Genomic DNA, 12,714 nt, shown 5'->3' with positions numbered 1-12,714 from the left:
AAAAATAATTAAAAATCATAATTTTAATGTAGTATTTTTGATGTTAACAAGACCATAAAATAATCAGAAATAAATCTGATAAAAGTTTTCAAGAATTTATAAAAATACAATTTTTTTTGAAAGCTATAATAAAAAAGACCCAAATAAATAGAGTATCATGTTTATGGTCAGAAAGAGTTAAGTATGACAAAAGTGGCAATTTTAATCAAATTAATATATAATTTTACTTCAATTTTATTAGGGGTTTTGATGGAATTTGACCAGTGGATCCTAAATATCAAGGATAAATAAAGGAAAAAGAAGAGCAAAGTTAATTTTAAGAATGAGGTGGAGATCAGCTCTAATAGATATCAAGTTTTATAATGAATTTAATTATATGCTTACATAAAATACCATATAAACTGAAAAACAAGGAACAAATTAAGTAGATACGTGCAATGTATAAAACTGGCTAATAGTTAGTATCCAGCATATACATACTGAAAACGAAAAAAGAAATCCCAAATTCAATAAGAAAAAGATAGCAGTCATTAGAAATACATGAAGTCTATGAAATGGAAATTCACTGGAGAAAAATAAAACTTCAAATAGAATAAAAGATGCACAGCTATATTAGTAATAACAATATTAATTAAAGATATCATTTCACACCTGTCAGACTGGCAGACAGGAGTGAAAATGACCAAGGCATAATGGCACAGATAGCATTTTACTTATTATAAATGAAGTGACAGGGAACTAAACCCAGAATTTACTAAAGTCAACTTGAAAAGAAAAGAGGATGGTGCAACAATATAACAGTTTTGATTAATACAGCATTATGGCCATACTTTCAAAGAACGATAGATATCTGTGTGTAATTTCCATGGCTCACCATTAGGGTAAATCAATACCAAGTGTACCCTATCAATTCCTTATGACTATCTTCTCCACTGTGTCCTACCCTCCAATTTTTTTCAGCTAAAATATGGAGTAATAAATAATAAATTTTGAATAAATAAAAAAACTTCAGCAAGTAATTATAGAATCGTCCTCAGGGACAGACATCTGGAATAATACCTGATTGTTTGTTAAATTTACCTCTCAGTGCATCTCTAGAAGTGTTTCTATGGAAGTTCTTAGCAACCTAACATTTCTTTCCCAAACTCTCTTGTTCAATTAATTCCACATTAGATATAAAAGCCTCTCAAATCTTATCATGAATTTAACGTCAACACTATAAAAATATGGTGCAAGAGACATAGGAATCAACATGGCGGAGAACTAGGGGGACTCGAAATTCCCTCGTCCCTCAAACCCAGCAGTATTGAGGCCAGAAGACTTGGAATTACAGGAATCCAGGCTACAGAGTGGCAGAAACATCTCCAGGGGCCCACAGAGCCACTTGGCGGGTCATAGGTGCATGACTGAAAACTGGGAGAGATAAAATAGGCAGCATAGGAATGGAGGGAAGGGATACCCTTCTGTGGGGGGACAAAAGGAAGAGAAAGAGAGGATGTGGAAGTGTAGGATTGTATTTGAACAAGAGAAAAAACACAGATTAGGGAATGGAAAAACGGAGAAAGAACCAATTTCTAACAGCAGGGCTTTCTCTGATCTGGGGCCTACAGCTCTGTGTGTGCACCTGGGGAGGAAGAGAGGCAGCCCCAGGCTTGGTACCCAGCTCAGAGGCTCAGTCAAAGAGAGCAATCCCCTCCCTTGAGTGCTGTGGGAAGAAGGCAAATAGCTGCTCCAAGGACAAAAGACCCTGCAGGCGCCTGTCGGCCAGACACAATTGTTAGCTGGGTGGAGTGGCACTCCCCGGAATCGGGGTACGCAGAGCAGGATCCTTTTACACATCCGGGTTTGAATCCAGCCAAGCACTTAGGAGGCGCAGGAGACTAGAGTGGGACAAACCAGCCTGCTCATACCTGCGTGGTGCTGTGAGAATGGCCTGAACAGAGTGGTTCAAGACACCCCGTCCGGGGAGGAGAGACTGGGGTGTCACCATTTTTCTCCCCATCACCAACAAGGTGGGGTTTAAGGAACAGACAGCAGGCCCTTTCTACACCAAACTATGCCTCTCTGTGCCTGGTAACTGCATATCTAACAGAGCAAGATTGAAACTGACTGAACCAGACAGCCTCTCTTCTGGCAGCCACTGGTTCCAAGGCACCATCAGATATCAGTCCAGTGGTGGTACATTTTCTGATTTGATTCTTGGTGTCTCTCTCTCTCTCTCTCTCTCTCTATATATATATATATATATATACGTATATATATATATATACGTATATATATATATTCGCCCCCCCCCCCCCCAATTCTTTTTCTTCCTCTTATTTCTTCCCTTCTCTAGTCTGGTTGTTTTGCTTGTTGGTTTGTTTAAGCAGAGATTTTTAATCTATTCTTTTTATACCTCTTCTATATCTTCTTCTTTATTTTCCCCTCTCTCTCTCTCTCTCTCTCTGGATTAAGCTGTATAGTTTCTCTGATTCTCTGCCTGGTCAATTTTTTTTTCTTTTCCCCCACCCCTGCCATTTCTCTCTTTGCATGGGATAAGGTCTCTTCCACCACCGAAGCCTTTTTAAAATTTTTTCCAGGGTTGCTTCAAAGAACAAATCAAAGCACACCTGGTGGAAGGTCCAAACCACCATTACCAGTAGGAAGATAAAGCAACCAGAGTCACAACAACAGAGAGCACGCAACACACTCCAAAAATACCTCCTGAAAGGCCAGGCGCTGGACAGCATATGGCCCCTTCATAATACAGTAGTGCTCACAGATGCAGGACACATAGCAAGCTATTAAAACACCTAAGGGACAGGAAACTAGCCAAAATGACAAAATGGAAGAATTCTCCTCAGAAGAAATTCCAGGAAAAATGAAAGCTAGAGAATTTCTCAAAGCAGATATAAAGGATATATCTGAGCAAGAATTTAGAATAATAGTATAAGATTAATAGCTGGGCTTGAAAAAAGCATAGAAGACAGCAGAGAATCTACTGCTGCAGAGAACAAGGAATTAAGAAATAGTCATGACAAATTAAGAAATGCTGAAATAGAGATGTAAAACAAACTAGATGCAGTGACAGCAAGGATGGAAGAGGCTGAGGAGAGTGTAGTGAAATAGAAGATAAAATTATGGAAAATGATGAAGCTGAGAAAAAGGGGTATAAGAAAATACTAGACCATGAGGGGAAAATTAGAGAACTAAGTGATTCAATGAAACATAATAACATCCATATCATAGGAGTTCCAGAAGAAGAAGAGAGAGAAAGGGGCAGAAGGTTTACATGAACAAATGATAGCTGAGAATTTCCCTAATCTGGGCAAGGAAGCAGACATCCAACTCCAGAAGGCACAGAGAACTCCCTTCAGATTTAACAGTAATAGGTCAACTCCACTGCATATCATAGTGAGACTGGCAAAATACAAAGATAAAGAGAGAATTCTGAAAGCAGCTAGGGACAAATGGCCTTAACCTACAAAGGTGGACACGTAAGGGTAGCAGACCTATCCACTGAAACTCGGCAGGCCTGAAGGGAGTGGCAGGGAATATTTAATGTGCTGAACAGGAAAAATATGCAGCCAAGGATCTTTTATTCAACAATGATGTCATTCAGAATAGAAGGAGAAATATAGGCTTTTCCAGACAAACAAGAACTGATGGAGTTCATGACCACTAAACTAGCCCTGCAAGAGATCCTAAGGGGGACTCTGTGAGTGGAATGCTGCAAAGACTACAAAGGACCAGAGACATCACCACAGGCATGAAACCTACAGATAACACAATGACACTAAATCCATATCTTCTGATAGTAAGTTTGAATGTAAACAGACTAAATGCTCCAATCAAAACGCATAGGGTATCAGAATGGATAAAAAAAATAAGATCCATCTATATGCTGTCTATAAGAGACCCATTTTAGACCTTAGGACACATTCAAATTGAAAGTGAGTGGATGAAGAACCATCTATCATGCTACTGGAAGTCAAAAGAAAGGTGGAGTAGCCATACTTATATCATACAAACTAGATTTTAAACAAAAGGCTGTAACAAGAGATGAAGAAGGGCATTATATCATAATCACAGGGTCCATCCATCAAGAAGAGTTAACAGTTGTAAATGTGTATGCTCCCAACTTGAGAGTGCCCAAATATATAAATCAATCACAAACATAAGCAATCTTATTGATAAGAATATGGTAACTGAAGGGGACTTTAATACTCCACATACAACAATGGACAGATCATTTAAGCAGAAAATCAATCAAGAAACAATGGTCTTGAATGATACACTGGACCAGATAGACTTGACAGATATATTTAGAACTTTTCATCCAAAAGAAGTGGAATACACATTATTCTTGAGTGCATATGGAACATTCTTCAAGATAGATCACATACTGGGTCACAAAACAGCCCTCAATAAATATAAAAGAATTGAGATCATACCATGCATATTTTCAGAACACAGTGTTATGAAACTTAAAATCAACCACAAGAAAAAATTAGGAAAGCCTCCAAATGCATGGATGTTAAAGAACATCCTACTAAAGAATGAATGGGTCAGCCAGGCAATTAAAGACAAAATTTAAAAATACATGAAAGCAAATGAAAATGAACACATGACAGTCCAAAATCTTTGGGATGCAGCAAAGGCAGTCTTAAGAGGAAAATACATTGCAATCCATGCCTATCTCAACAGACAAGAAAAATCCCAAATACAAAACCTAATAGCACGCCTAAAGGAACTAGCAGCAGAACAGCAAAAAAACCCCAAAGCCAGCAGAAGAAGAGAATAATAAAGATTAGAGCAGAAATAAACAGTATAGAATCCAAAAACAACAACAACAACAAAAATAAAAACAGTAGAACAGATCAATAAATCTAAGACCTGGTGTTTTGAAAAGATAAACAAAATTGATAAACCCCTAGCCAGACTTCTCAAAAAGAAAAGGGAGAGGACCCAAATGGATAAAATCACAACTGAAAGGAACAGATCACAATGAACATCACAGAAATACAAACAATTATTAGAGAATACAATGAAAAATTATATGCCAACCAACTAGACAACCTGGAAGAAATGGACAAATTCCAAGACACCCACACACTACCAAAACTCAAACAGGAAGAAATAGAAAATTTGAACAGACCCATAACCAGTGAAGAAATTGAATCAGTTATCAAAAATCTCCCAACAAATAAGAGTCCTGGGCCAGATGGCTTCCCAGGGGAATTCAACCAGACATCTAAAACAGAGTTAATACCTATCCTTCTCAAGCTGTTCTGAAAAATAGAAATGGAAGGAAAACTTCTGGACTCATTCTGTGAAGCCAGCATTACCTTGATTCCCAAACCAGATAGAAACCCCACTAAAAAGGAGAATTACAGGCCTGTATCCCGGATGAACATCGATGTAAAAATTCTCAACAAGATAATAGCAAATTGAGTTCAACAGTGTATTAAAAGAATTATTCACCATGATCAAATGGGATTCATTCCTGGGCTGCAGGGCTGGTTCAATATTTGCAAATCAATCGACGTGATACATCACATCAATAAAAGGAAGGACAAGAACCGCATGATCCTGTCAATAGATGCAGAAAAGGCATTTGACAAAATACAGCATCCTTTCTTAATAAGAACCCTCAAGAAAATCTAGACAGAAGGAACATACCTTAACATCATAAACACCATATATGAAAAGCCTGCAGCTAATATCATCCTCAAACTGAGAGCTTTCCCCCTGAGATTAGGAACATGATAAGGATGTCCACTCTCACCACTGTTGTTTAACATAGTGTTGGAAGTCTTAGCCTCAGCAATCAGACAACAAAATGAAATAAAAGGCTTTAAAATTGACAAAGAAGAAGTCAAACTTTCACTTTTTGCAGATGACATGATACTTTACATGGAAAATCCAAAAGACTCCCCCAAAAAGCTGCTAGAACTGACAAATTCAGCAAAGTCACAGGATACAAAATCAACGTATAGAAATTGTTTGCATTTCTATACATCTATAATGAAGCAACAGGAAGAGAAATCAAGAAATCAATCCAATTTACAATTGCACTGAGAACCATAAAATACATAGGAATAAACCTAACCAAAGATGTGAAAGATATTATGCTGAAAACTAGAAAACTTATGAAGGAAATTGAAGAAGACACAAAGAAACGGAAAAACATTCCCTGCTCATGGACTGGAAGAACAAATATTGTTAAAATATCAATATTACCCAAAGCAATCTACACATTCAATGCAATCCCAATTGAAATTGCACTGGCATTCATCTCAAAGATAGAACAAACAATCCTAAAATTTGTATGGAACCACACAAGACCCTGAGTAGCCAAAGTAATGTTGAAAAAGAAAACCAAAGAGGGAGGCATCACAATCCTGGACTTTAGCTTCTACTACAAACCTCTAATCTTTGAGACAGTATGGTATTGGCACAAAAACAGACACACAAAACACTGGAACAGAATAGAGGACCCAGAACTAGACCTACAAATGCATGGCCAACTAATCTTTGACAAAGCAGGGAAGAGTATCCCATGGAAATAGACAGTTTCTTTAGCAAATGATGCTGGGAGAACTGGACAGCAACATGCAGAAGAATGAAACTAGACTACTTCCTTACACCATTCACAAAAACAAATTCAAAATGGATGAGGGACCTGAATGTGAGACAGGAAACCATCAAACCCCTAGAGGAGAAAGCAGGAAAAAAACCTCTCTAATCTCAGCCACAGAAGTTTCTTACTTAACACATCTCCAAAGGCAAGGGAATTAAAAACAAAAATGAACTATTGGGACCTCATCAAGATAAAAATCTTCTACACTGCAAAGAAAACAATCAACAAAATTAAAAGACAACTGACAGAATGGGAGAAGATATTTGCAAATGACATATCAGATAAAAAGTTAATATCCAAAATCTATAAAGAACTTAACAAACTCAATCTCTGAAAAGCAAATAATCCAGTGAAGAAATGGGCAGAAGACATGAATAGACACTTTTCCAAAGAAGACATCTAGGTGGCCAGCAGACATATGAAAAGATGCTCAAAGCCACACTGAGATACTACCTCACACCAGTCAGAGTGGCTAAAATTAACAACTCTAGAAACAACAGATGTTGGTGAGGATATGGAGAAATGGGAACCCTCTTGCACTGCTGGTGGGAATGCAAACTGGTGCAGCCGCTCTGGAAAACAGTGTGGAGTTTCCTCAAAAAATTAGAAATAGAACTACCCTATGACTGAGCAATAATAGCACTACTAGGAATTTATCCAAAGCATACAGGAGTGTTGATTCATAGGGGCACATGTACCCCAATGTTTATAGCAGTGCTTTCAACAATAGCCAAATTATGGAAAGAGCCAAAGTGTTCATCAACTGATGAATGGATAAAGAAGATGTGGTTTATATATACAATGGAATACTACTTGGCAATAAGAAAGAAAAATCCAGCCATTTGCAACAATGTGGATGGAACTGGAGGGTGTTATGGTAAGTGAAATCAGTCAGTCAGCGAAAGACAAATATCATGTTTTCACTTATATGTAGAACTTGAGAAACTTAAAAGAAGACCATGGAGGAAGGGAAGGGGAAAAAATAGTTTCAAACAGAGAGGGAGGCAAACCATAAGAGATTCATAAATACAGAGAACAAACCGAGAGAGTCATGGGGGAGGCGGGGGAGAGGGGAAAATGGGTGATGGCCACTGAGAAGGGCACTTGTTGGGATGAGCACTGGGTTTGTATACAAGTGATGAATCATGGGAATCTACCCCCAGAACCAAGAGCACACTGTATACACTGTACATTAGCTAACTTGATGAGAAATTATATAAAAAAATAAAAATAAATCAATAAAAATATGGTGCAAGGTCTTAAGGACCAGAAATATATATTTTTAAGTTTATTTATCTATTTTGAGAATGAGAGAGCACGAGCAGGGGAGGAGCAGAGAGAGAGGGGGAGAGAGAGAGAGAGGGAGAGAATCTGTCTGTGCAGAGCCTAACACGTCTTGAACTCACCAACCATGAGATCATGACCTGAGCCAAAATCAAGGGTCAGACAGTTAACTGACTGAGCCACCCAGGTGACCCTTAAACTCCAAATATTTTGAAGCTGGCACTAATGCAAGATTATGAGGCCAAGGAGGCAAGAAATACATGAGTTCAGTCATATTCATGTCCATTTTGCATATTTTTGTTCTGTGATTTGCATTTTGTTATTCTGTACTTCTACTAGGAATGAAAGCTTGATGTTATTAAGGTTTTTTGCTTCCATTATAGGTTTAATAGCATCTATCATCTAGCAATACTCAGTAATGAGGGATCTGAACGAATCACCTAGATTATATTGAACTTTCCCCTTGTAGCTTCTTTTCAAAAATGCAATTGTTCTATAAAAATATTTTTCAAATACAGGTTCATCATTAAATTTTAATAATGGTTTAAAACTTTTACATGCTACTAACTTTCCAACCTCTGTAAAGAGAGAGTAATATTTTCTTTACGCCAAAGATCCCATCCCAGATTCTTCATTAATGGGGAGGTATGGTTTAGGCATCAAAGGTTCTAAAAGCTCCTCAGCTAATTATAATACGCACCAAGTTCAAGAACCACTGCTCTAAACCCTTAACACTCTGTGAAAGGTCTAGCAGCATCAGCATCTGCTTTACCTGGAAGTTTATCAGAAAAACAGAAGCTGGACTTCTTCCACATTACCAGGAACTCTGATTTAACCCATCAAGAATTCTTTTTCTATGAAAATAAGGGATGAGAACTCTTCCATCCTTTCTAACTCTGAAATTCACATTGTATAACCTAAGCTAGATATTGAGATGCAGTTTTAAACTTAACTAGAATTCTTAACCCATAAAAGTGAAGGACTATACCATCCTCTCCAATCTCACAATTCTTATTCCACAAACCTAAAGAAATACAACGCTGAAGGAACTTGTCAAAACTGTGTCATAATCCCATCCTCATACCTTTCCATGCACTTTCTTAAGCCTAGAATTTTTCTGTTCCCTTTCTCTTTCCTCATTGGAACACATCATTCAAGACCCATGTAAAATCCTACCTCCTTTATGAAGCACGTCTTGAAAAATAATACAGCTTTTCTCTAAAATTCTATTGTTGATGTAATCAATTCCATAGAGTTTAGTACATTGTTTCTATTATGACTTACAAATTCTCTCGTTTTCCCAATTAAATGATGAGCGTCTTAAGTGAGAAATCATGTTATGTTTCTTTTCTAACCTAACTTCAGGTCTAACCTTTGTGAGTTATATATTGTTCAAATGTATGTGGAAATATTAAAGTAAGTTTTCACCACTCTCACAAGATTACTTATTCAAAACTAGTGCATTATTACCCCTTCTGCATAATGCAAACTCATAATGTAAACATCTTACAGGTTCTTGCACATGGAGGTAAAACACAACTGGCTGTGCCTTAAGACTTCTATTCTTTTCTTCCTGCTTCCCTGAGGCTTGCCAGCCTGATGAAAAAATTGCCTCAAACAGCACAGAAAGTACAGAAAAAGCCTCTGCTAAATAGTCCTACAGTATACCTGCACTAGACGTCTCATATTCTTTAGCTCCATGCCTGTCTTATGCATCATTACATCCCTATCATAGCGTTTGGCACCTACTGGGCATATAAGCGAATTATAAACAGCGTGTCAACAAACTATGTAGGAGCAGGCAATTTTGAAAATATACTGCTGAGTTCATGATAAAATGTAGAAGTATGATTTTTCTCATAGTAGCTCCTTTATATACTTTTCTCAATATGTATATGTATATCTCTTCTTATGACACAAATAATACAGTCATTGTAGGAAACACAGATAAAGAAAGTAAAATGAAAAAAAAAAAAAAGATGTACTACCTGAAATTGCACAACTAAACATAACTATTGTTAACAGGTGCCTGTCTGTCCAGACCATCTCCCTCTCTCTCTCTCTCTCTCTCTCTCTCTCTCTCTCCATATACATATAATATACATATATAAACATACATACTACTGTTTTAAATTATTTTTTAATGTTTATTTATTTTTGAGAGAGAGGCAAGTGCGAGCAGGGGAGAGGCAGAGAGAGAGGGGACACAGAATCTGAAGTAGGCTCCAGGCTCTGAGCTGTCAGCACAGAGCCCGACATGGGGCTTGAACCAACCAACCCTGAGATCATGACCTGAGCCAATGCTTAACCTACTTAGCCACCCAGGTGCCCCAAACATATGTACTATTTTAAGCAGCAAATCATACTCTATCTACTGCTATGTACCCTGCTTTTATTCAATTAAGTATATATCAAGGTGTCATTCCAGCCAGCAAATCAATTCACAATAAAAGTTGTTTATGATGGTTGCATTAATGGATGTGCCAAAATTTATTTAATCAATTACCAATGTTTGGAAGGTTAAGTTATTTTTACCTTTGGTAATTATAAATAATGCTATGATGAATAATCTCCATTACCAATTATCTAAACATTTCCTTAGAATAAAAATCAGGAAGTAGGTTCGCTGATTTTAAAAATTATGCACATTTTTAGGGCTTGAGATAAAAAAAGGTAAAAATTTACCAAATGGACCCTTAGAAGTTTGTTATAAATGTGCTCTCTCGCCAGGGGATAGGAATTGGCTAAAGTCAACAATGCAGCTACCTATATTCTTAGAGATAATATTTAAATAGTTGCACAGAGTAAATAATTGATGAAGTTGGAAAATACTCACATTCTTTTTGAGGGTTGATGTTAGGTTGGAACGATTGAAATTCATAATATGGTATTTCATGCTTGAATACGGATGTGAGAATATCATCAAGTTCGTCAATGTCTTTCTGTTTTCAAATGAAAAGGAGAGTTTTTCTTAGTTAAATTATTTACACACAAACTCATCTTAGTGCAACATAATAAAAATTATTAGCTAGAGTAAATACTGGTTAATCTTTCTAATAATACTGATAACCTCTTTTGAAAGAATAATACAAAACATTAGAGGTTTGCCTAGAAGTCAGTTATTAAAATAGTAGAAAAATAAATGCAATAAATAAAAGCCTTTGTGTCTGCATGAATATCTTTACTTAAATAGTTACTAATTTAAAAAAAAGTACTATTGCAGGTCAATGGCAACACTGAACTTTGTTTAAAAAATAAACTTCTGTTAAAATACATGTTACATTTTAACAAATGAAATAATAAAATGATGAGTCTCGTTCTTCAACTTAAAGGTCAGATATTCTACTTCCCCAAACTGAGCATTTGGGGATGAGCTGTGTAGAATCCTACTACTGATGACAAACCTATTACAGAGGCCACCTTTCTCCTGAAACTGTGTTTTGTGAAGCTACAGTTGGGACCAAGTGGATGTGAGACATAGGTAACTGTATCTGAAGACATGTACCAATCAACAAGGCCATGGAGCGGAGAGAGGATTGTAAAACAAACGTTCATACTTTTGATATGACTTCAAATAAAATTAGACTTATTGCCAATACATAGTCACAGAAATTAAATGACTAGATTGAGAAAAAAAGACATTTTTATTACTCTATATCTTTATTTTTCAATAAATCTAGGTGCCTTAAATAATAAAGTGTTTCAGCCTTCTCTGGATTTTTTAAAAGTCCTCCTTAGAAGTGGGGAGAAAGGGTGAGGTCTTCTCAACTTACAGCTATAGAATGTTAGGTAAAACCAGTATGAATATACTTAATGCTATGGACTATGTGAAACCATTAGCTGTGTGCCATTATTTATTTATTTTTTTTTTGTAAAAGAAGGGGAGATTTGACAACAAGCTTTGCTTTCAAGAAAGTCATAGTCATCCAATTACACATGGGCAGTGAACTGAATTCTAGGTACTATGATAGAAAGTCTTTCTGGGTCAAGTACAGTGCAGGCAAAAGGGAGGCGGCTCAATCCCACACAGGATGAAATGGTCAGAAAAGGCTTTATAGAGGAGATGAGCTACACTGAGATTGCCATGCATATAAAGAGAATTCTGGACTAAAGCAACAAATTGCATATAGTCATGGAGGTATCATAAAGCATGATCTGGTTCATGATTTTAGGAGTTTGCAGAAGGAGAGAGAAGGAAGTGGACATTTCAAAAAAAGTGGACATTTTTATATGTAATAAAAAGTTTGTAATTAATCCTGTAAGCAAGAAGGAGTTATTTAAGGCCTATAATACTTAACACGGAAATGTTTATTATGTGTATAAAATTAAGCTTATTTAAGTTTAAGGATGACTATGAATGCTTATGTGGCTGGATACTGATATTGAATGGAACCTATCCTATAAATATCAATGTGACAATTTTATATTAGTAATTACTCAGCCTTTTCAGGAAGCCTTTGATACAAGTGGTGGGGCAAAACATTACTGGCAATAAATTTACTTTCTTTATATTAAAGCTCAAAAAGAACATGTCTTAGCCTTAGGAACTGATGAAAGGGATTATGAAAATATTAAAATCATAAAATCAGTTTGTAAATTTTCTTTAAAAATTGTGTCATTGGCCACGGATTCTCCACAGGCTATGATCTAGTCAGTGATACTTCTGTAGGAGGAGATAAACTTACTATTTCTTCCCTAAAGTATACAGATTTAATATGGAAAGATTGGCGTGTCATTGAGTTACTATACTCATGTATAAGTTAGGCATACGATAACCTCTGAGATTCCTTCCAGCTCTGAGATTG

The 12,714-nt window shown here is 36.5% G+C and overlaps 1 protein-coding gene across 1 annotated transcript in view; it reads right to left on the bottom strand.

The window, feature by feature from the left end:
• BANK1 (B cell scaffold protein with ankyrin repeats 1) overlaps positions 1-12,714 on the bottom strand; it is a 313,953-nt gene that overhangs the window by 179,388 nt on the left and 121,851 nt on the right. Inside the window, exon 7 of the mRNA XM_060654547.3 lies at positions 10,746-10,851. Within this exon, the coding sequence (XP_060510530.3) occupies positions 10,746-10,851 (106 nt within the window). The remainder of the gene's footprint in view (positions 1-10,745; positions 10,852-12,714) is intronic.

This window comes from Panthera onca, chromosome B1 (assembly GCF_046562875.1).
Source record: "Panthera onca isolate mPanOnc1 chromosome B1, mPanOnc1 haplotype 2, whole genome shotgun sequence".
NCBI lineage: Eukaryota > Metazoa > Chordata > Mammalia > Carnivora > Felidae > Panthera > Panthera onca.
Note: the sequence above shows the minus strand (reverse complement) of the source record. Positions and strands in the feature narration are given on the sequence as shown.